Source organism: Bradysia coprophila (genome assembly GCF_014529535.1).
Source record: "Bradysia coprophila strain Holo2 chromosome X unlocalized genomic scaffold, BU_Bcop_v1 contig_416, whole genome shotgun sequence".
NCBI lineage: Eukaryota > Metazoa > Arthropoda > Insecta > Diptera > Sciaridae > Bradysia > Bradysia coprophila.
The window spans coordinates 429,203-457,006 of NW_023503334.1; the positions used below are offsets into that span (position 1 = coordinate 429,203).

The 27,804-nt window shown below is 33.9% G+C and overlaps 3 protein-coding genes and 1 long non-coding RNA gene across 4 annotated transcripts; 2 read left to right on the top strand and 2 right to left on the bottom strand.

Annotated features, from left to right (window-relative positions):
- Positions 1–1,360: 1,360 nt before the first annotated feature.
- Positions 1,361–2,357, top strand: LOC119069984. Its single transcript, XR_005086440.1, has 3 exons — positions 1,361–1,531; positions 1,620–1,722; positions 1,780–2,357. It is a non-coding gene; the product is annotated as an uncharacterized LOC119069984 (long non-coding RNA).
- An 8,103-nt stretch (positions 2,358–10,460) lies between these two features.
- On the top strand, positions 10,461–18,242 carry LOC119069982. Its single transcript, XM_037174226.1, has 5 exons — positions 10,461–10,693; positions 13,484–14,098; positions 14,163–14,276; positions 17,806–17,928; positions 18,004–18,242. The coding sequence occupies exons 2-5, from the start codon at positions 13,870–13,872 to the stop codon at positions 18,090–18,092; spliced, it is 555 nt and encodes a 184-aa protein (XP_037030121.1). The 5' UTR covers positions 10,461–10,693; positions 13,484–13,869; the 3' UTR covers positions 18,093–18,242.
- Positions 18,243–19,312: 1,070 nt separating this feature from the next.
- On the bottom strand, positions 19,313–21,325 carry LOC119069975. The gene is made up of 4 exons (XM_037174218.1): positions 21,051–21,325; positions 20,710–20,772; positions 20,412–20,649; positions 19,313–20,012 (listed from the first exon to the last, which is right to left on the bottom strand). Exons 1-4 carry the CDS (start codon positions 21,206–21,208, stop codon positions 19,770–19,772), a joined length of 702 nt encoding a protein of 233 aa, XP_037030113.1. The 5' UTR covers positions 21,209–21,325; the 3' UTR covers positions 19,313–19,769.
- A 1,925-nt stretch (positions 21,326–23,250) lies between these two features.
- On the bottom strand, positions 23,251–27,023 carry LOC119069973 (trypsin-2-like). Its single transcript, XM_037174216.1, has 6 exons — positions 26,880–27,023; positions 25,160–25,224; positions 24,969–25,099; positions 24,641–24,899; positions 24,423–24,575; positions 23,251–23,528 (listed from the first exon to the last, which is right to left on the bottom strand). Exons 1-6 carry the CDS (start codon positions 26,950–26,952, stop codon positions 23,325–23,327), a joined length of 885 nt encoding a protein of 294 aa, XP_037030111.1. The 5' UTR covers positions 26,953–27,023; the 3' UTR covers positions 23,251–23,324.
- Positions 27,024–27,804: the final 781 nt, after the last annotated feature.

Below are 27,804 nucleotides of genomic sequence, written 5' to 3' on the forward strand. Positions count from 1 at the left end.
AGTACAATTTCATTTGATGTTATAAATGTGAACCTCCTATTTGTTACGTATGTTTTGTTTGTGTTTACAAAGCGAACCAACGGAACACTCATTCCACTCTATTTAGACCATCCAGACTCCGTGATATGAAAATGTTACAAAAATTATTCGTACTGTTGCCTAAATGAGTCAGCCAATGCGAATTCCGTAAAACGGAGAAGTCCTTAGTGTCTCCATTTTACCACTTAAACAATGCAAGACTGTTCCTTTTGGGGATGAGTTATCGCCAACCGTGATATTATTGCCATGACAATTACAGTCTCACGCTATTACCGTGAAGTTTAAACCAAAAATTGGTCAATTCTAAACTGCTCTAAAAATTTCCTTTTACAAAAGGTAAGTCGGTCTTGGTATCATTTTCACGTTACGAAATGTAAGAAACTTAAGTATTTCGACTAATTAAAAGGAAAACCTCATTTTGTGCAATAGAGCAATAAATCGATAGATTTTTGGTAAGAACTTCACGGTAATACTCGCCTTTATGAAAGTTATGGTACAATCAGAGACAGTGAAATTTCATCATGAATTTGCTTCAGCTGTTTTTCAGCTGATCCCCATACAAACAAAACTGTTCATACTTGATTATATGGATGAAGCTGCTCCGCACACGCGCGTGGTAGTAGACTAATAAACATTGTTCATTGTTTGTGTGGATGAGTTTAAAAATAGGTGAAACAAATTCATGCTGAAATTTCACTGCCTCTAACTGTAACAAATATCCTAGAACAATGAATTCTTGGCAGTTTCGACCCATTCAACACTGTAACAAATCTTCCAGAAAAAGGATACACTGAGTGTGACGAAAAGCCTGAAATTTGTGAATCCTTGTGAATTGTAACCCATAGAGAGTTATCTTCTCACTCTCCGTTTCGAATTCCTCTACATAATTATTACTTTGACGCAAGATCTTTAGGAAGTTAATAACTCGTGAAGAAATTTACTGTGAACACACGAAGACTGACGAACCGCAAATTATTTCTTTTGATTTCCACTTACGAAAAAGGCACTTCGTTTTTTCTCCGAGTGTTCACGTTTCTCTGAAAAGAAACGTGGTTTAGCTAAACGGAGTGTTTTTTTGTAAGTGGAAATCCAGTCTTAGTGTAAATTCCTAATATAGTGTGTATGAATGTTGTATTACTTGTCGCTAAATAATATAATGAAGAAACATCAAAAATTGTAAAACAAAACTATGTTCGTAACATAAATTCAAATTTAAATCTACCGCCATCAAAAAACATTCATCTAAGAAGCTTTCACAATCTCCTTTTGTACAAAAAAAAAGATTGTCGACACTGACACTGTGTTCATTTGTGTACAACAATAAAACAATTGTGCTTTGAAGAATTGATATAATGTCGAAAAAGAACGAGCTATCGTCACTGACTAATTTATTGTCGAAAGGATGCATTCTAAGACGGCCGCGACAATTGAGGTTTTCATCGAGTTCCAAAGTAATATTACGTGGTGACTGACTATTCAGTGAGTTCCTTTAGTAAGTATATAGTCAGTTCTAATTACAATATCATAAAAAAGTTTCGATAAGAACGGAGTTCATAAATCTTCTCTTGGACATTAAATAGAATTCAACGTTACATGCACTCAATTGGATTAAGATGATGTTAGTGAGTCGCAGATTTACATAATTCGTCATCATCTCACGGATCTCGAAGAGTAGATATAATTGTAAGTGTAAGACAAACATAATTTCATTGGAAAGAGTAAAACTTGGGAAAATTATAGGCTCATCACTTTGATCCTCATGAATAAAAATGATTGGCAATGTTTCTTTGGAATGGAAGTGACAGGAGTTCACTCACCGAATGATGTCTCGTCTATAGTGGCTCTTCCGATCCAATGTTCCGGATATTTATTAAGTGATCGATAAATCGTCCTGGCATTTAAAGCCATATAGAACTTGATGTTATATTTATGCCGAGCTCCTTATATTTCTTCTGGAATACCTTCTGGAAAAAACGAAATTATGAATACAGAGGCGTCTTGTCTAGCTCGAGGTACGCAGCTCACGTTGTTTAAATTATTAATCTAACCCAGAGTTACGCCGGCGGCCGCTTTGCAGACTCATGTTTACTCACGTTTACATCATATCCTAGTAATGCCCAATCCGGTAACAAGGACTGAAGAGACATACAAGTGCTTAATTTTCCAAACTGTGTAATTGGTTGACATTATTATATTAGCAGCTGATTGGTGGATAGTGGTTTGGGCCTTTGTATTAGCGCTCAATGCGTAATGGCATTTTATGCTACAAGAACTCAGGGTATTTTATGTTCGAGGAATGATAAACGGTTCGAGGCGAAACCAGACCAGACCAGTAACTTCATTTATTTTGGTTATATTCTTTATGTTGCCACTAACTCTTGAAGACTCTGTGAAGATGATTAGGTCAGGTAAATTTTACCAATTTTCCTTTTTGTCATAAATAAAAAACCAAAAAGTAAATGACAACGTGAAAATTGTGGATTTGTTAGAATTTACTTCAATTTTACGATATTCAATTTATATATTGTATATGGTGTGGTAGTCGGAATTGGTTCGAAAGGTAAGTTTAATGAGTGTTACAATTCCGAATTCCGAATTTCGTTTCCATTTTTGTCTGCTCTTCGTGAGGTGGTTAAAAGTTTTTCATTCCAACAGCCCGGAAATCCGTCAGTGCTGTCCCACCCAAAATCGGGCTTTCGTCTTTTCTGGTCCAACCTAGGACACACTGTTTCTCTTGATTGAATATTTAGCCCAATAACAATGAGTCAGTCAAATGTTAAATGTTGATGTTTAATGTCGGTCGATTTTCCCTTCACCAACAACTGGAACGAATCATCACCATCATCACCGGTGTACACTATATTGTAATTGTAAGTAAAGTTAAACTGAAAAGAATTTATCATTTTATATCTTGCGGCGGCAATATCAAAATTATCATAAATTTTCTTTGAGACATTTTCACAGTGCCCGCAAACTTGTTCTCTATGTAATGAACAAAGTGGTAAATGCGGCGATGTAATTTGAATAAATAGAAGGTATTATGAGACGACTTTAAGTATATCTCTACGCATTCCGATTTGTAAATCGATCAGCACAAAAAATTATTACTGTCACACCACATAGTTCTTCTTCAATATAAGTCATCAGAATTGTTGGCGACAGAAACTTAAACAATTGTTGCGTTGCTACCGAGGGGAAAACTGCTCATCAGCTTCACTCTCAGCTTCATACAAAGTCAAAAAGTCATGGTACAGCTTTTTTCGAAGTACTTTTCCCCGCTGTTGCTACTGTCTAGATAGCAGGATCGATCATGACAACTTGAACATACACTGACAGCTCGTAGTTTAACCCAAGACTAATCTAATTGCATCAATAATTTTTCGATTCCGACTACTTTTGAGCAACGCAGAATCCAGCATAAGAATAGTATATTTCGTACCCAAGACTCGCCTTCGGCTCTGTCTCACACGCTAAAAAAAGACTTTTAGTCTTTGGTACAAATGATATTTAGAAAAACGTCAGAGCTGGGAACACAAAAAGTACACAAAGTCGAAGCCACAATCTGTATTAGTAATTTAATTATCATGCCAGTCAGTCTGAGATTTGAACATTTTTTATTAGCTGTTTTGTAATCAGGGGTCAATTCTGGATGGAACATACTCCAAGGCCTTAAAACGCCACTCCCTAATGTTGGTATGTATTAGGTCGCATTTCAGGTTCACCTCAATGAAAATTTCAGATCAACCCGAAACCTGACCTATCAGTTTCGCATAAATCAGGTTTGGATCAAGTTTGTATTTATAAAACTATCAGGGTGCGTCATTTTTTACCGCAGTCAACCAATTCCGAGCGTTAAATAGAATAAAAAACTTGAATTATTTTACAAAAATTTCTTTGTTCTAACTTAAAAGTTAATTACACCAATAAGATCATTCAATTGACTCTTTCAAAATCGATATGGTCGTGGCCATTGCGGTCTCGGATTGAATGGTGGTGTTGTTGGTATGTTGATTGGATTTCCAAATCTTCCGCCTTGTTGCCGGTTCGTAAATGCATACGCATCGCACACGCATGATAACACAAGCATTATCATTGCAATTAGTAAAACAATTTTGCGTTCCATTTTTAATTAAAAGTTTTTAATTGATTCAACTTCAAACACACTCTAGCTCCTCTGTAATGCAGCACACTTGAATCAACTGTAGATATGAATGTCATAGTCTCACGTATTTATACCCCATCACTATCTATACTTTAAAGAAGGTACATCGCACTCATCATGTGGGAAGAACCGAGTTGAGAATACGCAACGTCTTCTCTAACATATATTATGGCGTTACGGTTTTTCACCAAAGGGGATTTTGCCCGTAACACTTCTATGTGAATCAATCTTTTTCTCGCATTAGTTTCTGTTATTCGAGGTTTATATTTCAGTTCGTTAAATATTTTGTGGAGAAATGATTTTACAATGGCGAGTGAAAAATTTCTTTTCCACTAGAATGTCGACTTAGAACCATAGTCACTCTTTGGATACATTGCATTTAGACTTTAGACTAAGTATGTCCGTGAGGTACTTCCAAATAGCCTAATTGAACAGTGGTGAACAGTCATCTACAATATCTTGGAACTGATCAAATGATCAGGATATAGATCGTTTCGTCGAGATGATTTCTTTGATTAAATTTTTTTAAATTCCCCTGAATGTTTAAACAGCATCAAACCTGTAGAACGAAAAATTCTATCAAAATAGCATCGTAGTTTTACAGCTTGCACAAGTTGATTTTATTCAGTCAAGGGTCTTACGCCAGAAAATACCCCAAAAATGTTTGTAACCACACAATGTATGAAATGTTATCAAAAACGTAATTGTTTGTGGCCATTTTTTTGTCACGACGATAACTTGAGTAATTCTTAACCGATTTTGATGATTTTTTTAATCAACGAGGAATTAGGGTAAGTTTGAAGATGGGTCATGTCATAGGGCTCTGGAAACTATTCCAGAAAAACAGGATTTTACTCAGTTGACAATTGGTAATTGATAATTCATTATTGATAATTGGTAATAATTGATAATTCACTTGACTGAAAATCTAGGGTCTTACGTTAGAAAATAGTATCCCAAAATAAGTATGAAATATTCTGAAAAAAATGGAAGATGTGTCTCAAATTTTCGTTGTGGACACGATAACGATGATTTTTTTAACGATGTGGAATTAAATTAGATTGCGGAATTATCAATTATTTGATTCTGCCGAGTGTTTCAGTATGTACAATTCTCAATTATCAATCACATTACCATTGCGTTTAAGAATTTTTAGAAATAAATTCATTTCAGTTTGATCACTCAAAGTAAGTGCAGGAAAAAAAAAGAAAAATGAAATTAAGTGATTTTAATGTGGTTAAATCGTTGGGTGAAGGGAGTTTTGGGTGCGTGTACTTAGCTGTTGCGATCAAAAATGTGAATGGGATTTCACAGCATCAAAGTGTTTCTTTGAAATCCATACCGCGGGGTCATCATAAGAGCATACGACGGGAAATCGAGGTTAGTTTATTAAACTTGATTGAGTGCTTCATTTGCTTCTTTTAGAAAATTGTAATTGACCGGTTGTACAAAACTTTATTTTACCTGGAAACCAGACTAATTCCAGGGGTGGCGTTATCTATACATATAAAGCTGAACATCGGCGCACCACGACGCCCCTTGGCGCACCTCGTCTCTAATGTATTATTTCGATAACTCTTGTAAGCTTCCAGGACATTATGAACGCTGATATTTTCTTTATCATGAAAAAAATAAATTCAGATCATTTATATTGTAAAAATATTTTAGGTCTTACGTATGATGTGATTGTTGAGCTCAAACAAAAATATTGTCATTTGCTTGGACTTGAGACATTGTCCATTCTCAACCAGATGAAAAAATCAGTTAAAATAAGTTAAGATATTCATAACACTGTTATTTATAATTAATTGATTAAGAAGTTTACTGATGACAAAAAACACCATTATTTTGGGAAAATTATCAGTCAAGGTACCTGACCCACCCAAAAGGTCGAACCTAGTTGTCATCTAAATTTTTACCATTAATAATTCCGTTAAGAAACGAAAGACTTGAATGACCTGAAAAATTGCCGGATAGTTACCTGATTTACATGAACATCGAATCTCTAACGAAAAAGTTCAGTCAAATCTATAATATAAAGTTTAATGTTTGTTTGTTTGTCTATATAAAGAAGAAAATTAGGAAGAACGTCTGAAATATTTTTCACTTTCATACGTTATTTGACGCACGGATTTTTTTTACCTGTTTACGTCGTGGATGTGTTTCTTCAACGTGGAAACATTTTTGGCGCGAATAATAATTTTATTTTGACCGTGAAATTATTTTTGAAAAAAAAATATATTTTGACCCGTGAAAATGTTTTTTGTGGAAAATTTGTTTTCGATGCGTGGAAAACTTTTGTATGGAGAATTTATTTTTTACTCATGAAAATATGTAGGATATTATATTCGATCGATAGAAAAATTCAATTTTACCGATATAAAATAATCAAATACTGATAGAAAAGTGATACGTGTCGCTGGCACCTTCCAGTTGGATGTTGGCACGGCAGAGTAAAGTTAACCAGGCAGGAGTGGACGTTTGACAAGGGACCTGAATAATCTAGTAGCCCTACATTTTTTGCGAATAAAATTATTCAATTTATGTCAGTGTTCATTTGAGTTCATTTTCATCCAGTGTATTAGGTCCCTTATTTGATGTTTCGAAAATGAACCGCTCCTGCCTGGTTTATTTTACTCTGCCGTGATGTTGGTTGAAGACAAAGTTGACGCGAGTTCCACCACCTGCACCGTACATTTTTTTGAAAATGATGAGGAATCAGTCAAGAAACCCTTAAAGGGTAAATGTGACGCAAGTCCTTTATCTTAATTACAAAATAACTGATATCGCTGAGGGCATTGTCATCTCTCATCCCAAAATTTAGCAACCAACTTTGTAACACCCCAATAATGTCGAAAATAACCTAAATCCATCAAAAAATCCGATGGAAGTTACATAGGTAGTTCCAGAGGAATCATATGTCATCCCAAAATTTAGGAACCAACCTTGGAACACCTCACTCATGTCGAAAATAACCCAAATCCATCGAAAAATCCAATAGAAGTTAGGAAGTGCCAGAGGAATCATCTGTCATCCCAAAATTTAGAAACCATCCTTGAAACACCTCACTCATGTCGAAAATAACCCAAATCCATCAAAAAATCCGATGGAAGTTAGTTGGTCATCCCAAAATTTAGGAACCGACCTACTGGAAGTTAATAATTAATGATCCCAACAATTCCCAACAAGAAATACATCCCAAAACAACACACACCATTCACCACATTACCATCCATATCATGCAACAAAATATACAGCTCACACACACATATACAAATTGGCTTTTATATGGCATTTGTATGGAGACTTTGGGGAGCTCCCAAGATATGGGTTTTTTCCAACTTTTGAAAATTCCATTTTTATTTTTAACTAACTAACTAACGTAGGCGATTTCAGTTATCTGAAAAAACGAATTTTGCTTATTTTCATACAAACATCAATATTTCGAAGTTCAATATCTCGGCCAATTTTGAAGCTGCAATAACGTGTGATAGCTCGTTGAACTCGTATGGATTCCTAGATTCCACACATTCTTGATTGGGGGTCGTTGGAGTTAAGGGGGAGAAGTAAAAAAGTTGCTGTAAATATGCTCCGCCGTCCTCAAAAATATTTTGTTGAAACATTTTTGAGAGTGGACTTGCGTCACGCCCGCTTACTAAAGTGCGGGCATGATATCTTAGCACAACTCAAGATTTTGTTGAGTGGAGTTGAGAAAGAGGCTGTACAGGCTTTTGTTGCTTTCTAGGGAACTCATCCCTTTACGAAATGGAACGTAACTGCGTAAGTTCATACCTAAGAAATTCATCTTTTTACCAAATGTAACGTAATATTTTGTCATTAAAATAATCCCGAGCAAAGCCGGGTACTACACTAGTGTTATAATAAATGAAAAACTCTCTCACTGCCGGCATGAATTATCAATAGTCAAAAGTTGCATTTTATAATCTCGCTTTATATATCTAAAATGTCAATCTTGATACTGGCATGCCAAAGTAATGGTTTTCACAGCAACAGTAGTTGGTACGAATCACATAAAGCTTTTATGCAATTCAGTGAGCGAATTCGATACTTACGCAGCCTGTGTGTAGTGTCATATGAACCAGTTTTATTTCATCCAAAAATCATTGCGAGAAAAATTCATCGCACCCAAAATACAACGACACGATCATAATCATAATTCATCAAGTGTAATAACAACTGTTCCGAATACTGTTAGAACAACTGTTTTTGCAACAGTTGTAACACGTTTTTCAGTAGATGTCAATTTCAGTTTCAGTTTTTTTAGTGAAAATTTTGTGGTTTGTTTGAAGTCTTGGGGAATTCGCTCACTGAATTGCATAAAACAATGTATGCTTCGCCTCGGGTTGACAATCGACATCTAGTGCGATAAAATACCTTCAAACGATTCTTGTTTCATAAATAACTATTAATCATTGCGAAATTTTTCTTTTAAATAATCACAGCTTTTATTTCATTCAGAGAGAATGTTTTCGGCAGAGATTCATTAAAAATAGCGACAGCTTAATAAGTGTCGATTTTAATTGACATATTGTTGTACTTAGACTTTAAAATTGAAATTATTACGATTGATGTGCAATTACAGGCTTCCCACGTCTAATTATTTAACTCATTGTTTGTCAATAGTTTTGCCAGGATTTCTTTTAACGGACAGTGTTTATTTAGACAAGCAACTTCAATTACGGAATTGCTCCAAAAACAATTTCGACGTTCAGAATGAAGGCAGTCCTTCGAATTATAGTAGAAACGAACAAAATTGAGCAGTTTGCTCTGAGTAACATGTATTCTAGTTGTCCCTTTCCAAATGGTCATAACGTTTCGCTCGACAATTCAGATAAGGTTTTCACCAAGTATACTAAAATACTAGAAATTAAGTTTAGGCATTTACACAAGTCTTTTTTTTGATGGACGGAAAAGATAACTACAAGCAAAAATTAATTGTTCTACGGTATGCCTCGAAAATGCATCGAGATTTTTATAAGTTTAGCGTACCCGGATTTCTTATTTCACACTGTATTAAGATGTTCTATTGATCGAAAATGTTGATAGACATGTAGCTTCAGATACCTGCTCAAACCAGGCCTTTTTTCAATAAATGTATTTCTAGAAAAAGGCGCCCGCCGGCTCAAATCAATTTATATGGCCTCAGTTAAGTTTTAAGCGGCTGATGTGTTATATTATTTCGAATTGTTATGATAATATGATTTTTATAAAAAAAATCAGTGTGTTGTCGAGACTAACTGTAGAACAATTTTTAGCATAGAGCAACATTAATATTTACGTATTTAATTGCAGTAAATGTGCTTAAAGAAAGCCGTCCGCTGCAATTTAATTTTCTTTAACCTTTCACATACGGCTTTCATCTGTTATTGATAACGACGACAAAAATAATGACAAGCTCTGGATAATATAGTCCTTTATATAATGAAATGCATGTTAAATATATTAAAGCATAAGATTTGAAATCAACAGAGAATAACTGGATTCTAACTAACTAGACGACATTTTCACGACACATAGCTAAACAGTTCTTATCTTTAAGAAAATCCTTCAAAAACTAGTAGCCCCTCAACGTTGTATCAACATCGTATGGCTACGGCCCTGATTATTGTTGAGGTAGAAAAACCTTTATACGAGAAGTGTTTAAGTGGTAAAAACCTTACACATTTCTTGTGTGAAAGGTTGTTTCGGTCAAACCCCACCTCTTCTCTACGTTGCATAACCTCCATTCCTCGAATGCAAACGTAATTTACGAACATCCTCTTATGCTCATAGCTGCTATCAAGTGATGAAGTAATATTGTTGCATGTTGTTAAATAACCTTAGGACAACGTTTATCGTATATGTCTACACTACTATAGATGAAAATAAGTTATTTACTCTGAAAATAAAAAAAATTGAAGAGCGTCTGGACCTACAATAATATTGTACAGTTATATACAGTGCCGATGCAGTTAACACTGTCAAGCTACTATTCGTACGATTTACATTTTATAGAATTGAATGAATTATACTCAAAAGAAAGAAGATTGCACACATGTAAAACTCACCGTTGAACCCTTGTCGGTTGTATACTATATTCGTATTTATGAATTACATCATGCGTAGTTTTTTTTTGTATTATATATGTAACGAGTAGGGTTGAGATCGCGAACACGCATGCGTTAAAGAAGGAAATCACGTTTGATGAGTAATAATAACAACATAAAATTTGTGTAATCATGTTGGCAACGATTTCATTTGGCCCTTTGGCCTGTTCCAAGTGTCTTATCAATTTATTAAATTGAATACACATTTTTATTAGAATTCGAAATTCGTTTTCTATAAATTTGAAATAAACATTTTGTTGTTACAGTGAGTTTAAGTGCAAAAATTAACAACTCATAAATCTGTCTTCGGTGGAGCAAACATTTTAATTTCCTTGCGTATAGTTTATCGTTTACCTGACCACCACGACTGTGATCACAATATTTGGTACGTTAGAGAATATGTGAAGAAAATATTTTTTTACGAATTAATGTGTACATATGGTCGATGGATAGAAATTGCTTATCTTATTTGTGGCAATGTTGTATATGTACTATATACGTATTAAAGGCCATTCGGTGAACCAATGAATAATTTAGTAAACACACCACATATCGTTCTATTCGTTAATTTTCAATATAAAATGTTCAATCTACAATCAGTTTATTTAAGCATTTTGTAAACCACAACTGTTTTATGTTTGTTTACATTATTTACACCATAAAAATGTGCAGTTCATTCTTGAATATCCGATTAAACGGAGGATTAACGTAAATTATTGCGAAATTCCTGTTAACTCGTAATTATTTGTTTGTGCGTCGTCGATTTATGATAATCTTTTTAGTCGATCGAAATTTTTTATATTTGTATAAAAATGAAACTAAATTTGTTTTGTCGTAGCTTAATATGTGAATTGTCATTTCCATTTTGTTAAGAATCATCACCACCCCAATTTACCGTTTTTTATAAGTAGTATGGATATGTGACCATTTCGACCGGAACAACAACATTGTATATACAAAAGTCGTGTTTTTTTAGCGCAACTCAAACATGTAAAAATGAAAATTTTTCTTGGTCAGAATCCAGATTCACTGGAAGTAAATATTGTTTGAATATAAATAATAACGCTAACTGAATGCGTAATTTTATGTGCCATTAGTTTTCGTTTATAAATTAACTGCTTACAGTAATTCATAGAAAGTCAAAGTGAACAACAACCTTCAGATGCAGTGTTATGGTTAATCGCTTCGTTTACGTTTAGAACATTAACAATTTTGAATCGTTTCTCTTCATTCTGTATACACTGAGAGAAAAACCGATTTCTGATAAATTGGTTGACAATACCGAATGAAATAATCGCTCATCAACCTCGGCAATTTTCAAAATTTTAACTTTGTCACTTAAGGGCTTCGTAAATAAGCATACATATTACTAGCCTCATATTATATGACAAATTCACTTCATGTTAACTAGTCCCGTCAGAGAGACTTAAATAATAATAATAGTATACTACGTACTTGCTTGGAAATTTTGTTGTTTTGACTAGATAAAAGTTAGCTGCCCGAGTCGAAGGCAGTAGTCAAAGCAATAATTTCGAATGCGTTTCTGCAGGAAAATACGTTTAGATTGTAGAAGGATTATATCCTTTGCCTTCGGCGCATTATACATTGTATACTATACAACCTTCCTCTTCCAAGATAAATAAAATTTCCAGCAGATACGTAATAATTATTACTTGTTTGAGCAACGTCACCACTTGTCAAAATAAAAATTTGGAAGCTCGTACGTATTATTGTACTATTACATGTTGATTACATGTCATTATCATCCAGGGACTATTTTTGGGGAAACATTTTCCTAGATCTTCGCCTACTTTCCTTAATTTTTGAAAACATTTGGAAAATTCGGAAAAATGTGAAAAGTTCTGAAACTATGGCGGAATGTTTTCCCAAAAATAGTCCTTGTTGTTATCATCGCACAACCGTAACATAGAATAGCACAGAATAATAATAGTACATTACGGTACCAGAGAATATGACAAGCCTTAATAACTAGAGTGTATATTACACAAAACGAGTGTCTGTGTAATATACAAGAGAGCATTATGCGTGGCATATTCACTGGTAATTCATAAATCTAATGTTTTACTGTATTGGCGCAAACGATCAACTTATTATCGACATAATAATGTAGGACTTAACAACTCTAGGGAAATAATAATGACGTCACACATATCGCACACTATGGCAGAATTAATGTTCGGTATACATACCCTGAAAAAACAGAATTTAATGTTGAAATATTCACGGCAATTCAATAAAATACATTTCACGAATAGGTCAAAAGGAAGTTTTGTGTTTGACAATATTTAGTTACAGTTAGAGGTACCTAATCTTACACTTTGAAAAGGTCTTTCTACAGAAAAGTAACCAAGGAGCAATCACTGGAATCATTCAGTCTTACTTTTTACCCTCTGTTGAAAACTCGCTATCAAACCTTTACTTCCTATTAACATGAAGCAAAAATCGTTGTAAGTATACTGCTTCTTGCATTTGGAAGAATTTCTATTTCTATTCTAAGATAAATGCATAATGACAAGATAACGGCAGAATTTGAGAAACTATTTCTATTATTCGAAGAAACTTTTCGATAAAGCGAAGAATCTAAACTCCAATATCCGTTCCAATCGCAAAACAAACTCCCGGACTTCTGTTTACCGCAATAATAGCTTAAGAGGTGTAAATATCTAAATATCTCTTTCCACCATTTTCCGCTTAATGACTAAACCCTAGAAACTATTTTGCTCTAATTGAAAGCATTAAAGTTTTTAACAATTACATTTTGAAATTCGTATGTGTACGGGAGCGCGCACAGTTAGAGCAGTTAGAACATTTGAATTTTATGACCCATTTTTTTTTTTAGTTTTTGTTTAAATATTTTCTAGTTCGATAATTTCATGAACTTTTTCAAAGCACAAACAGTACAAGTTCGCCAATTATCCATTATTGTTATTCATAAATTACATAATATTTTGTGTTCTAGCATATATAAATGAAACGAAAAATATTATAAGCATAACATGCGGTTATCTGCTTAGCATTTCTAAGTTAGCAATAATTTTTATAAATAAAATTCTTTTTTTTTGAAAAGATATACACACAATTTTTCTACATATTTTTTCTTCTCCATTCCGAGCGACGACATCACAACTTACTTTAAAATTTACATTGATTTCAGATTACTTTCAGCAGCGAAGCGATACAGAAAAGTGGATGTAACCGCGCGCGCGATATTAAAATACACACCGAAAAATATATATAAAAATAATAGAACGTGTGTGTAATGTATTAACATTGCACGGTCTGTGTGCTAAAGGTGATAACTAGTTGAAATAGATTTTCTACATAAATTGTGCTAGTTGACCCACTGTTTGCTGATAAAATGATCTACAATGAATCGTTCTTATGTTCGATAGTCGGTGATGACTTCAATAAATAATTTGTTTCGTTTCAAATAAATTTATGACACGCAAAATGGTAATTTGAAAATTGTGAAACGACGAGATACCACAAAACTGTATGAATTAAATGTATCGGAAAACTATGAATAAATTTCAATAAATCATGATTGATGTACTACACTGGAGTGCATATAAAATAAATGTGATATTAATTATAATGTTAAAGAGCAAGGTGTTGTGTGATGTTGTTGGCAAATTTCCGGTCGACGTTGGTCGATCATCAGCAGCATCATCATCGGTCCACGATTTCACCGAGTATTTCATCGAACACAACATCACCGAAAAGGACGCGGGCACATCATTTCGATTGCACGCAGACGAGCTACTTAAAAGTTACTCCGATATAAAATGATTTTCCATTTTCGGCCACTAACATTATTCAAATTTGCTTCACAGAAAAGGCACCGGCCTGGTGTGCACGTACCCCATGCAATAGTACTATATTAAAATATTGCCTCGGCAACGAAATGCTACACGATCATTGCTGTTGCGATTCCAGACATGGCAAAGGTAACTGAATTGAAGTGCACGTCTAATATACATGATTTATCCAATTTGAAGTGAATAAGTGCACAAGTAAATAAAAACTTGATACCTCGAGTCGACGACGTACCGTATTATCGAAAGTTCGCAATATGGAAACAATTTTCTAGAATTAGTGTACCGAATTACTCTCAACCTTGCCCATATAAGTGTTGGTCAATTCGAAACTTTTTGGTTCGGAGTTTTACCAGACGGATGCTGAAGCACCTTTGAAGTCTCATAACTCCGTTATAAATACGAAATATTTGAACATTTTATAGATTAGCTTAACAGAAGATGAAAACTGCACTTTAATTTATTTTGATGCATCGAGCAATGTTTGATTTAGTTAAAGTTTTCTCTTTCGAAATAATCTTCAAACTTCATCAAAGTTTTAAATAAACAGACCGAACTGGATGACTGATTCATGGAAAATATTGTGCTGACGGGAACATATACGTAATAACACTCCCTTTGGTGTTCCTAACATTTTATTGAACAGTTTGATGAAGACATGTAGAAATTGCAAACGCGTCGGGCTGTGAATGAATCATCGTGGATTTTTTTATAAACTTTGATTGTCCCTTGCTAAGATTAATAAAATAATTTGAATAAAATCATCATTTCCTGCATAGAACATGCATACCGAACAGAGGCTAGTGTAAAATAATAAGATTTTAATAAAATTTCGGGGAGCTGCGGGAACAGCGAAAATTAATAGTAAGCTAGAAACGAAATGTTTGCACGTACACTCGAAGAAAAGTTAATTCCGCCATGTTTTCTAATTTGGGTGCTGTTGCGACTCTCATGTTTCGTATAAGAATAATTCGATTTTTATTTTCTAATTTTTTGTTGGATACACAACCACTTCTAAATCAGAAAAAATGAATTCCGAATTCGTCTATAGAAAAGCTAGAACTAAAAATTGGTCACTATCAAAAATGGGTCGCTGGTGAAGAGGGTGAAAAGTTCCGAAAATCGGATGATGTAAACGTCAGCATGTTTTTTTTAAATAAATTACATTTGAACATTCGTGGAACTAAGTCATCTGTTATCGAGTGCGGCGAAAAAGAAGATGAACTCTAATTTAGACATGTTGGTTCAGTTGTTTTTCAGCTGATACACTCATACAAAAAAAATTGGCTTTGTATGTTTGAAATAGTTTGAAATAGTTACACGCACATGCGTGGTAGTGGTAAAAGCGTACAAATAAACAGTTTTGTTTGTATGAGTAGACCAGCTGAAACAGATTGATGCCTAAAAAATGTTTGATAAAATAAGCGATTTCTGCATCCAGTCACTTGAAACATAACATCAACAGATCAAGAATAGACTCTATAACTATTGTGCTTGTGATATGCTTGCCGTTTTCTTAACTTTTTTTTTATAACATTTGAATCTGAGTACTATACGTCCATGTCCAGAAACTTGGTAATACGCTGAAAAGAAACCAAAATTTCGAAGTAAAATGTTCAAACAATTTACTCTTTTGCTATAATTTACGGTGAAATTGTTAAATTAACAATTTTAGCGTTGTAATCAGCTTGAACGAAATGTTAGTTTTATAAAATCGACTTAGCGATATTTTTACTTAAGAATCGAGAAAAACCGAAAATTTTATGCGTAAAACTATTCAGCGAAAAAATCAGTACGTATAGTGTGTGACAAATGCAACATTTCGCCACAAATCTCGTTTATGCTAAATTACAAAAATAAAACAAAATCTAAGCCGAATTAAATGCATCAATTCGATATGCTGATTGGTTAAAAATAACAATAAACAATTTATTTACGGGAACGAGATCGCGAAAGACACGATGTAAATACTGATGTCATGCAACAATAGGTTTGTGTCTCAAAAATTTGCATAATTTTATTACATTATCGTAATTCAATATTTACTTGCAATGTCGACTTTATTACAATTAATATTTAAATTGTTTAACTTAATTTGGACATGCTAACTATGAGGTTCACAATCATTCGAGACACGCACGACCTCATCAAGGTGTATTTATTTGGCTCGGTCATATAGTATGACGCATTGAGTTACCAAAGTATTATTGCAGAGAATCGGAGGTAGAAAATGCAATTTATCAGTAACGACATTATATATGTCACACTTGCTCGGCCAGAACCAGTTCAATATAAAAAGAATAAAAGTTTTATCGTTTATTACAGTTTTATCTGCAATTTACATCTCCTCGTTCACAATACACCTCGAATGTCATCGGACTTTCTCAAGCGTTACTAATGAATTTAGAAGCTATCGTGTTCAAGACGTGATTCGACATTGTAAAAATAAGTCAGTGTTGTATATACGATCCGAGCATGTAGTTTGGTTTTCTACATAAATCTAGGATCGCGACATAGCGACATTGTAAAGTTAGTCAATGTGTACTTGATGTGGAGCATGTAGTTTTTTTTGTCGACATAAATCTAGGATCGCCTCTTAAAAAGTCTAGGCCAATGAATTTCAATGTGTAAAGTGTCTTTATCGGTACGAGCACAGTATCAAGTATTATATATAGACGGGACGTAAATACTAAGGGGCTCAGCCCCACTCTAGCATCTCAGCAGTTACTAACACGGCTAACTGCTAAGGTTACATGTTTGGATAACGATAAGTGATTCTTTACACTTACAATATACAATACAGACCTGCAGTCCCCAATATTTTGAAAATGTGAAAATAGATTCTGATTATTCTTTGTCCATTTGTGTTAAATGAGAATCATTCAATTCGTAATAATGTAACATTTTAGAGAACCACAGATCCAAGTAAATGCAACAATAACTGCAACTTCAATAGGTATCCCTTTAGAAGCGACTAACGACTAAACGACTAGGAGGGAGAGAAGTTTCTACTGTGAAGGATCAATACATTTTTTTTAATTCTCTTACATTTTGAGTTACATGTGTAAATACGTGCATAGTGTCTCAATAATCCTGATTTTCGCCCTACTTTATGAACGGCCCCCAAAAGCAATATCGTGAAAGACTCTCATTTAACCTTGTGATTACCGGGTGATCATCACCCGGAAAACACTTTCCAGTTACGGCTCTGGCCACACATTGTCAATGAGTGAGATGAACGATGAATTCATACATTGATCAGATTTCATATTTGCATGTGACAAAAAGTCGACATTATTGTGCTAATTTTTCGTGATGTTTATCTTTCACACATTGTGAAAAGGTTTAGCCGAATGGCTGCTTGTATACACGGTTCATTCTCTAATTCTTTTAACCTACATATTATTATATTGTAGCCATTAGGCTGATACACTTTGTTTGTACCTATGCTATAATAAGACAACGTAAAAATTTTGAAATCGTGTAGAATGAATGAATTGTATGAATGAGTTGAACATAATGCGACAACTTTGTAATACCAAAATTTTTTATTTCGATCATGCAAGAAATTCAAACTTTCAACGCCATCGCCATGCACTCAAAATTGTCCGTTACATTTGCAAATTTCCATTATAATTCCGAATTTAAACTTTAATTACAGAACAGTTTCCTTGGCTGCCACATTCTTGCTATGTGGGCGAATCATGTAAACCCAGAACTGGCTCTTGCATATTATACACGGAAATAAGGGAATGCTGTTGCGACCGAGCAATAGCAAAGCAATGTAAGATTATAATGACACCAACGAATATGGTAGTTTTCAAATTTCGAAATAATTTTTCCTTTTGTATAATTACAGGGGAAACAGTTTTTTCGTCTTCAACACGTTTTGCTGTACAAATGTCTTTCACTTTATTTTTATATGTTTTGGCTTTTGTAATGTTATGACTGTGATTCTGTGAACATTCACACAAAAAAAAAACAAATGAAGAGAATATTTGAAAGCGACGCCATCAGTCTTTGAAAGCAGCCATGAAAATTGTAACGTTTGTGTTACATTAAAATTTAGAATAAAAATTTTAATTGTGAAAAGTGGGATAACCGTTGTAAGATTTTCGCTGCAAACTCTGTTAGATGAATATATATGCACACAATAACTGCGGTTTCATAGATTCACGGAACACACCGGAACACACACGCGAGAAAAGGTATGCATTATTCACGGGGCTGCTTGCAATAAAAGTTCCGTCATACGGAAAGTATATTTAACCGATACAGAATATGCATTGAGAAGAGAATACCGGTGTGGTGTAAGTATGACTGCTGATTTATTAATGTGACCACTGGGGAAACTAGAAATTCATGCGATTCACAGATTGAACAGTTTTTTTATGTTTAAAAATGAGCAAAAGAGCAGCAGAGTTGTTGGTGCAAAATTTTGAAAATCAGTTCTATTACCGGGGTAAATATTAACCAGTTCACTATTTGACATGCTAAAACCCTATTATCGATGCGATTGTTGGACAATAATTGAATCGTTAAATATGGAAAGAGGACGTGTGACAATAGCAAATTCTAAGAAAAATGTAAATAAAATCGAAAAGTAAAAATGAAGCACTTACCACTGTCGGCAAGAAAATGCAACTGTCATTATTCTTATAATTCGCTAATGTGACATATCATTTAATTATCCAATTGAATAGTTCACATTCTCTCCTGAACAACAAGCTTCAACCTTCAACGGTGGACAAAATATTGTCAAGTCTTACTTGTTTTCTAAACTCTCTAATTTTTAAATGGCTCTAACATCATGTAACTTTTGATCGATCCACACAAAAAAATATTTTGCCTCTGTAACGACTCGACATTTGTTCGGAGAAAAACAAATGTTTTGATCATCGACAGCAAAGTCAAAAATGTTAGATGCACTCTGCCCAGTGTTCTTTTATAGCGAAATATTTGATACAAAATATTGAATGGATCGATTTTTTGTCAAACACTAAACGATACTTTAAACAAACAAAAAGACAAATTTAATGATTACAATACGTCTGCCGTGTCTAAAAGGTTAAATTAATAAAAATTAAATTAATTTGCAAAAACTTAGAGTCTACTCTACTTTGTACGAGGCTTAAAAATTGATAACAATTACGACAAATAAAAATGGGAAATTATATTCGACCAATATTTTTTGATCGACGACCATTGGAATTTTTCCTTTTACAAATATTTTAATTCTCGCTACCGTTATTATCATCAAATTGGTACCAATAAGATGGAAATATTGGTAAATGGAATTATTTTTAACGCTCAACCCAAAACTAATAACGTTCGATTATTACCATCCAAATAAAAATTACGACAGATCACAATCTCAGATTGCCACTAACATCTCTTCCGTTCATGTGTTCATTTATTTACTAATCGTTAACATTAGAAAATTTTTAATGTAAAGAAAATGAAACTGCTGCTCTGCCGCTCTATATTCTACTGTTGTTTACAGTTTTCCACCAATGGATACATCTATCAAGGGTATTGATAGCGGTACAGTTTTTCGAAGGTTTTCTGTAAACAACAATCGAATAGAGCCTGTTCTCTAGTTTATACTTATTTATAAAAACCCTCTTATGATCGGTGAGGTCTCCGCGTGTAAAAATTATTAGCATTCTGGTACTTGATGTCCGATTCGTTGAAAAATTTCCGATAAATGTAATCAGATTTGGGAAATTGTGAATCACTTTCAAATTCATCACCGTCACCAGTTGTAATTGGATCCAAAGTTGTATCCTTGAGATCAGCGTCGCCTTTATCTAAATTTTCACGCATAATGGCCTTACTGCGTGATGCACCAGCGGTCATAACCATTACCTGGGAAATGATTTTGGTTTTGAATTAATTAGTTCATTCTGCAACATTATTGCTGATATTGAGGTGTATAATATTTCGGGTGATCGAGTGAAGTTTTTAGCCTCTTAACAAACGTCGTTTGATACACAATCTTTTACTTCATCAATTTTAGCATATATTCACTCGAGCTTATTGTCTATTTTTGTTTGTGCAGTCGATAAGAGACGACTAACTGATTTAAAAAAAAAATTGTATGAAATCATACCTTTCTTAGTAACACACAGCCACTTCAACTCATATTAAACGGTTCATAAACCACACAAAATTATTTTAGTTCGTTTAGCCCTGTCTATATACACCTCAATACCACAACAATGTGGCACAACATGTGATACACCTCAATCTCGATGTACAACTTACTGTTGGATTCATTGCCAACATGTGCTCCTTTAAACAACTTTGAAGAATGTTCAGGAAGAATAAAAATGCTAGCAATGTGAGTGCGGACATAGCTGAAGAGTTGCCTTTACTTTTGTGACGCGGCTGAGCGTGACTGTAACCTCCACCGTAAGAATGGACTTCAGCATATGTGTCGTGAGGAGGTTGATAATGATGTCCTCCTCCTCCTCCACCACCACCTCCATAGCCTTGGTCATGTCTACAATTTCGAATTGTAATAAATGAACGATTTATGGAGTCGAATCTTGCGTTTATTTACCCATATCCACCAGCAGGAGCTGATGAGCCGTATTTCAGTCCGTAGCCGTGTGGATTGTTAGGACTGTAATTAAGTCAGAAATAAATTGAAAATCGCGAACGTTCATTTACATACATCAATTTTGGTCGCCGTACAAATGCTGAACAATCACCTGAAAATCCCAACTAAAGTTTTCTTTGTGACGAAATATGCGAAAAGCTGTGAAAACGAATTTCCTTTCGCAATAAATCGACGTACGATATAAATACGGATTTAGTTGATTGTTTTAGGTGATTAGTTTCAGCAAAATCTATTGGTTTCGGTGTCCAAAACGTAGAACATTCGATGAAAGATATACTCACATGTAGCCCGGATAGTAGGCATTATCGTACATTTCCGACGGTTGAGTAATGTATGGATTATGGGCATATCCTTGAAACATTCGTTCAATGTCACCATACTGGTTTTTCGCTGATGAAATTATGCCACCAGTTGACTTTAGTAAATTTGTCAAACTCATTTTACATGGAAAATGTTCACTTGTTGAACGTTAGATTTCAACTGGCGTTGTTTTTTTTTGTGTGTGCTGAAGCTCACATGTAAAATGTTAGATGAACAATTTTCCTGTGCACGCACTTGTATGCACATACGGTAAACTAAGAGATCTGCATGTTTTTGTTTGTGTGTCATTTGTTGCAAGAATTATTTTTTTTTCGGTACTTATTCCATGGTGCTGTACGTGACTTAACTGTATAGTCTGGAATTATCTGTAAACGGAAAACCTTCACAAGAAGCATGTACAACAGTTTTTTATACGAAGCCATTTGAAAGAATGTTACGAATTAATAGCTCTTCAACGGTGTCTAACTATTTTTTTGTGTGTGTACAATTCATATAGATCAATAAAGTGGCTTTTGAATAGCTACTCAGGAAGACTTTGACACTTTTAAGTATTCTTATCGGCTGGTGACACAAGAAATTGTTTAGTCTTTTCCGACGGGTGTAGCTATATTATTGTTTTACTCACAGTGAGCATTTACATCTTGACTATGCTAAACAGACCAATGCATTATGTCTAATGTGTGCTGAACAGGTCATTAAATCTTTAATGTTTTTATGCTCACAAAAATATCTAAGCTAATAGAGTAAATTGTCTCGCTTCGTCATAATAATAAAAAAAAATATTTTTTTTCCGTTTCGTCGCGTAAATTTTCACCGTACACACAAAGAAATAAAATATTTTTGGCGATTACAGAGAATACCAGAGAGGAATACCGGAGAGAAATGCAATTATAATTGAGGTGTTTTCGGTTAAATAATTATTTTTCTTCATATTCACACTTGCCGTGAATTTAATTTTTTTCATTAAATTAACTGTGATTGAGTCTATATTTGCAGCAGTTATTATTCTCGCAAGCATAATAAATTTTCTTTGCGTGTGTAGGTCAGTACACTTGCTAGATAAATTTCCTTACAATTTTTATGACTGGGTGATTTTTAGAAAACTTTGGATTTATTCTTAATCGAATAAAATTATCGATAATTCATTGTCGAACTAAAGATAAAGCTTGGAAGGATTCACATATCATTATGTGCCTAGAATAGCCACAATACTAACATATTTTTAACTCTTTTGCACTGTTAACAAATGATTTTTAATACATTTATTCGTACTGGTAGCTTTTCATTTTTAAAGAATCGTAGAACTTATTTTTGGCTAGCATAGTAACAGTTTTACTATTCAAACTTCAAACTATTACTTCATTTGATCGAAGATTTTGCTATATAAGACCTGATTAGTCAGAGCTTGTCGTTTATTATTGCTGTCGTTGTCGATAACAGATGGCATCCGTCTGTAACAGGTTAAATCGATTATTGATTTCCACTTGTCTAAGCAATGAGGATAAATAAAAAAATTTCGGAGGAAAATTAGTCTTGATTTCCATCTATGAAAAAAGCACTCCGTTGCGCTTACATTTTAACCTGTCATATACGGCTATTCATCTGTTATCGAGAACGACGACAAAAATAATGACAAGCTCTCGTTAATATGGTTCTTTAATGATGCATGATGCAATGCATGTTAAGAGAATTGAAGTACAAGATTTGAAATCAACAGATTAAAAATACTTTGATCGATGGAAGTAATAGAACCAATAATAATACTGGTCAAATGCTTGCCATCTGGTACAGGTTGTGGAAATCAAGCCTTACAACGAAGTTGGAGAGTTTTTGATTACCTGTGGAAGTATGAATATTGTGTGCATCGACGTTCCCTGCTGAACTGTTTTTATATAGATCCATGTATCGTGGATGTAAAACAGAAATCAAATAAGGTCGTAAGAGTGGTAGTAGTTGATCAGATAATTTAAAAAAGACAAAGCGCTCACATAATAACCAGTGCAAATGTTAATTTTCGCAACAAGTGACGAAAAGTTGGACTTTCCGTTGTTCTTATTGCGAAAAACGTTGTATACAACTCGATGATAAATGCTTTTTTAGGCACACGATGTGTATTGCACTATCTTCACATCTAGTGCCTAAAAAGCATTTATCACTCGGTTGTATGATTAACTATTAATCATCGTACTTCATTTTTATTGTTTAGCCTGAATTTATAATCGTGATATTCTCATTTAGTACAGTACATAAAACACACTTAATACTAACAGCAATACACTACTCGTCACAATTTCACTGCTGCTCTTTTCTGTTATCCAATCTCGATAATATCTTACATCTGTGTATACACCAGGGAAGTATGGAAAAGCGCAACCATTTCCAAATGATACAACGCCCGTCAGTACATTGTCACAAACGAGCGGCCCGCCAGAATCGCCCTTTAAATCAAAATGCAAATCTCAGTTAATCCATTGCAGTTCGTATTCATAATACAATGAATGGGTTTTTGCTCTATGGAACGAATAACGATCCGTGAATGTTATTAAGCTCTTCAAAGAGCTTTTGTAATTTTTTTCTTCTTACTTTTCGAACGTTTTATGGAAAAACATGAAAATGTATAAGCTAAACAAAAGTTTGTATAGCTATTCGAAACTTCGGTCGGATCTATTAATGCTTGGCTTCTCGTATATAAGGTAAAACTTGTTTGAAATGTTATTTAATATTATTGAAAAAAAAAGTTTCATTTATTGATTTAAAAAATTTTAAAGTGATTACTGGTACGGCTGACTATTCGGGGTATTAATATGTTTACTACTGGAACCCGAGTAAAATAATTTTAATTGCAAAACTTCATTCTTTTCTCTACTATTATCAGCACGGATAATGACTTCCCGGTTTCTTTTTAGAGTAAGTAACTAGATTGTCAGCATATCCAAACAATTTACAAACATTTTCTCGCGCTTTTTTATGAATGATATTTGCCTTTAAGTCTGTTGGCTCTAGAAGGTTGCTCCATTTTGGCTGGAAAAAATTAAATTACTGCGGATTTCGCAGAAATTTTATTTTTTATTTTTTTCCCAATCAGCGCAAATTTGTGAAAGTTTTTTTTTTGTATTTTGGTTGAAACTTAAAACCTAACATCCTTTATGTTCCCATCTTTGCTAACAAGAAAATTTGCGATGCTTTTTACGCCTTCGATTAGCTTCGATTTATCTTGAACTGTCTAAAATATTCGCAAAAAGGAAGTGTTCAAGAACCCAAGAAAATTGTGGAAATTTTTTTTCTCAAAGATAGACTGTGTTTGTAATTCATTGCAATTCGATAATTCTTACCTGACATGCATCCACACCGCCTTCCAAATAATATCCAGCACAAATCATGCCGGGTTGTATATAGCTACCAAAACTATTTGTACAATCCATTAAGCTGACAATTGGCACCGTAGCTGTCAAAAGAGTATTACTTGGTTGCGAACCGTAAATGTTCTATAAAATAAACTCAGTTTTCATATTCATGTTTTGTGAAAGCTTCATAATAATATCACACTGACGTATTCCGTTGATCCCCATCCAGACACCTCGCACATAGTTAACTCGTTAACACCTTTCTCGGCAATACGAATCGGTCTGACAGCCTCATTGAAAATTAAACTGTCGTTGAACAGTATAATTGCTATGTCATTTACATAATTTATGGTGTAATTTTCATGGACTATGATTTTGGACACATTTCTGTAAATGGTGAAATTGGTTGTTGTGTTTAACAGCAACGAACCCATTACAATCATAAGATCTTCTGGCCGATGTTGCCTGAAACAGAAATTAGAGATTGAGTCTAAAACAGTAAAATTGTGCCCTAACTGCCATATTGCCATTTACATTGTTGCATTTTCACCACGAAACATACAATGAGCAGCTGTTAATACCGCATTTGCGGAAATCAAACTACCGCCACATATAAATCCAAATCCTTCACCTTCACGTTCTCGTTCTGCTAGACGAATGGACACCTTTAAATTCGTTTTCAAATGTTCAACCAATTAAGCTCAAATTTAAAGAGAAAAAATTACTTGGTGAGCTACAGCACTTTGTTGTGCAATTTGACCTCCGATTATTCTTAAGTCATATGCGAAAGCTGGAAAAGAAATTAATTGGAGTTGATTAGTCCAAGTCGGAAAAAATTCTTCTGGTTTTATTTTTCTATTATTATACATTGTTCCACTCAGTCTTAGTAAACAGACAATTTTCTAGAAGAATTCGATGGTGTTTAGCACTTAAAAGTTACTAAAACTTCTCAACATTTCAGTAGCACAGAGATTTCATAAATTGACGCACATGTGAACAGTCGCATCTATTACTACATTTTGACTAAAGTATTCTTAAGAGTGATCGATTTTAAATCTTGTACTTCATTTATTGAACATATGCTTCTAGCTATACATATAAGACCGCGTTAGTCACAAGTCGCCGTTTATTCCTGTAATAGTTATCGATAAATAATGACAACCGTCATCAAAACGGAAAATATTTGAATGCTAATGGTCTCAGAATTCGCTTTGCAAGAGATTGTTAAGACAGGAGTTATATGCTTTCCAGTGCGAGTTAAAACACACAACACATGCACATGTACACGCATACATGTATGAAAATTTGGACTCTTTTTGACGTCTGACATCCGATCGTTAATGCTAAGGGCCAACACCCTGTTGCCAACACTTCTCTACTCCACTACTTTCAATCAAGTTTTGGTAATAGTGGAATCATAAGTCCTGGAGAACAGTAACTTAACACTTCAACGATTTGTCTGAAATTAAATCCGATCAAATCCGTTGAAAGACATTTCTAGAAGTCAAATTTTAAAATTTCCGTTCTTTGGCTGTAAAAATGTTATCAAAATCGCTCAAAAATATCCGAGTAGCTGTTAACATTGCAGAGACTCACAATTTTAAAACATAAGTATCATTCTCACAGCAGCAATTTTCATGTTTTATCTATACCACATCAAAATCGACTACAAAAGTATCGTTAAAATTTATTTTTATATGCACAAATGTACAGGACACACAACACTGTATCTTGCTTGCCATAATGAATTATTTCATATATAAATAAAAGAAAGTGTATTAATGTTGGTGGATCGTTCGCCTTATATAGTCAGTCTTTAAAAAGTATCGTTGGGAAACGAAAAATGAAAACATTTTTATAATGCAAGTCTAACCTAAGGCGCAGAAAATTATCTTCAGATTTAACATCAACTACATCGGATCTTTGGTCACAAAATAAAAACTTTCTTGTGGTAGTTCTTGTGTCCTGATTGAAGTGCTTTCAATCTTAAAATTGTAAACTTTAAGTACTTTTCAAATAATTAAAGGACATTTTAGCATCTCCGACACCACACCGCACATAAATTTATTTTAATGTCCATGAATGAACAATATTCTGAGTATAAATGTCTGGTTTCATGCTGCAAACCGAATTCACATTTCGAATATATTTAGAAGATGCATAAAGTTTCGTCCATAATGATACAATATTCTGACAACAAGACGCCGGGAATTGTTTACCGACACTCGATAGTTATCCACTCTGCAATGATGATTAAGTCATTTATAAAAATAATTGAACAAAAATCCACATTGTGCACTAAAAAACGTGTTTGCCTGTCAGAAATGGTGATCAGTATAGTGGTAAACGTTGTTTACATCGGAATCGAAATTTCCCGGTAAATCCATTTCCGATTTTAATTAACATCCAGACTCATTAAAAATTTTGTATTGCAAATACATTTACCACTTCTGGAACAACAAATTGCTGCTAAAATGAGAAAAGCAGCAAGTCCAGATCTTATACAATTAGTACACATTTTAAAAAAAAAATTGTTTTTGAACTAGAAACTACGTGCTCTTGTAACAACTGACTGGAGAAACAAAAGTAAGTTTTTATTCCCGTTCATGAAAATATATTTTACAGAGCTAATTAATTAACTTTTTTATCTAATCTTTACAATTTTAATGGCAGTGTATCTGATTTTCATTGTCGTGATATATTTTTTGTTGAGTAACATATAGACAAGTGTGTAATTTATCGCATTGTACTATGAAGCACTCAGGTATGGATCTTATATCCGAAATCATTGACACCGACAATAAGTGAGTGCGATAACTGTATATTTCCGGGTTTTACAATGTTGGATGAATACGACTAAAAAGATTTACCGTTTGACGCCGGCCCTTAATAATTTAATGTTTCGTAGAATGTATTGTTTTGGACCAACTGGTAGAGATGAAAGACCAATGTGAAGTGTGTAGTTTACCTCTAAGCGAAATTATCCATCATCCGAATCCATTACCACCTCAATCACTTTCTTATTATGATGTTTTATGCAATCTCTTGTATTTATAGAAATTGATTGGCCAATTAAATAACAATCTGACCCAATTTGTAATTATTTTTTATCAATAATTTGATTTCCGAAACAGCAGGCGCTACATTTTTATCGGCAATAAATGCTGTAATTTAGATTATTAAACCGAAAAGCCACCAAAATTGCGCACATTTTTAGAGGTAGTAAATTTTCGCAATTGATAGTAAAGATTTATTTAGAGTTTTAGGGGGAGGGGCAAAGAAGTTGAAGTCGAGGTAGACGTAGGCACAGAAAAGTGTACAGAATTTTCAAAAGTCATCAAAACATCAACTGAAATGCAGACATGAGCTT

Coding starts and splice junctions, on each gene's coding strand:
- LOC119069982 (XM_037174226.1), top strand. CDS start 13,870: ATGATTGATGTACTACACTGGAGTGCATATAAAATAAATGTGATATTA. Junction 14,099..14,162: donor CGCAGACGAGCTACTTAAAA/GTTACTCCGATA, acceptor TTTGCTTCACAG/AAAAGGCACCGGCCTGGTGT. Junction 14,277..17,805: donor CGATTCCAGACATGGCAAAG/GTAACTGAATTG, acceptor CTTTAATTACAG/AACAGTTTCCTTGGCTGCCA.
- LOC119069975 (XM_037174218.1), bottom strand. CDS start 21,208: ATGAGTTTGACAAATTTACTAAAGTCAACTGGTGGCATAATTTCATCA. Junction 20,773..21,050: donor GCCTACTATCCGGGCTACAT/GTGAGTATATCT, acceptor ACTTAATTACAG/TCCTAACAATCCACACGGCT. Junction 20,650..20,709: donor GCTCCTGCTGGTGGATATGG/GTAAATAAACGC, acceptor TCGAAATTGTAG/ACATGACCAAGGCTATGGAG.
- LOC119069973 (XM_037174216.1), bottom strand. CDS start 26,952: ATGTGTACTAATTGTATAAGATCTGGACTTGCTGCTTTTCTCATTTTA. Junction 25,225..26,879: donor AATTTGTTGTTCCAGAAGTG/GTAAATGTATTT, acceptor TTTCTTTTCCAG/CTTTCGCATATGACTTAAGA. Junction 24,900..24,968: donor CGTGGTGAAAATGCAACAAT/GTAAATGGCAAT, acceptor TTTCTGTTTCAG/GCAACATCGGCCAGAAGATC.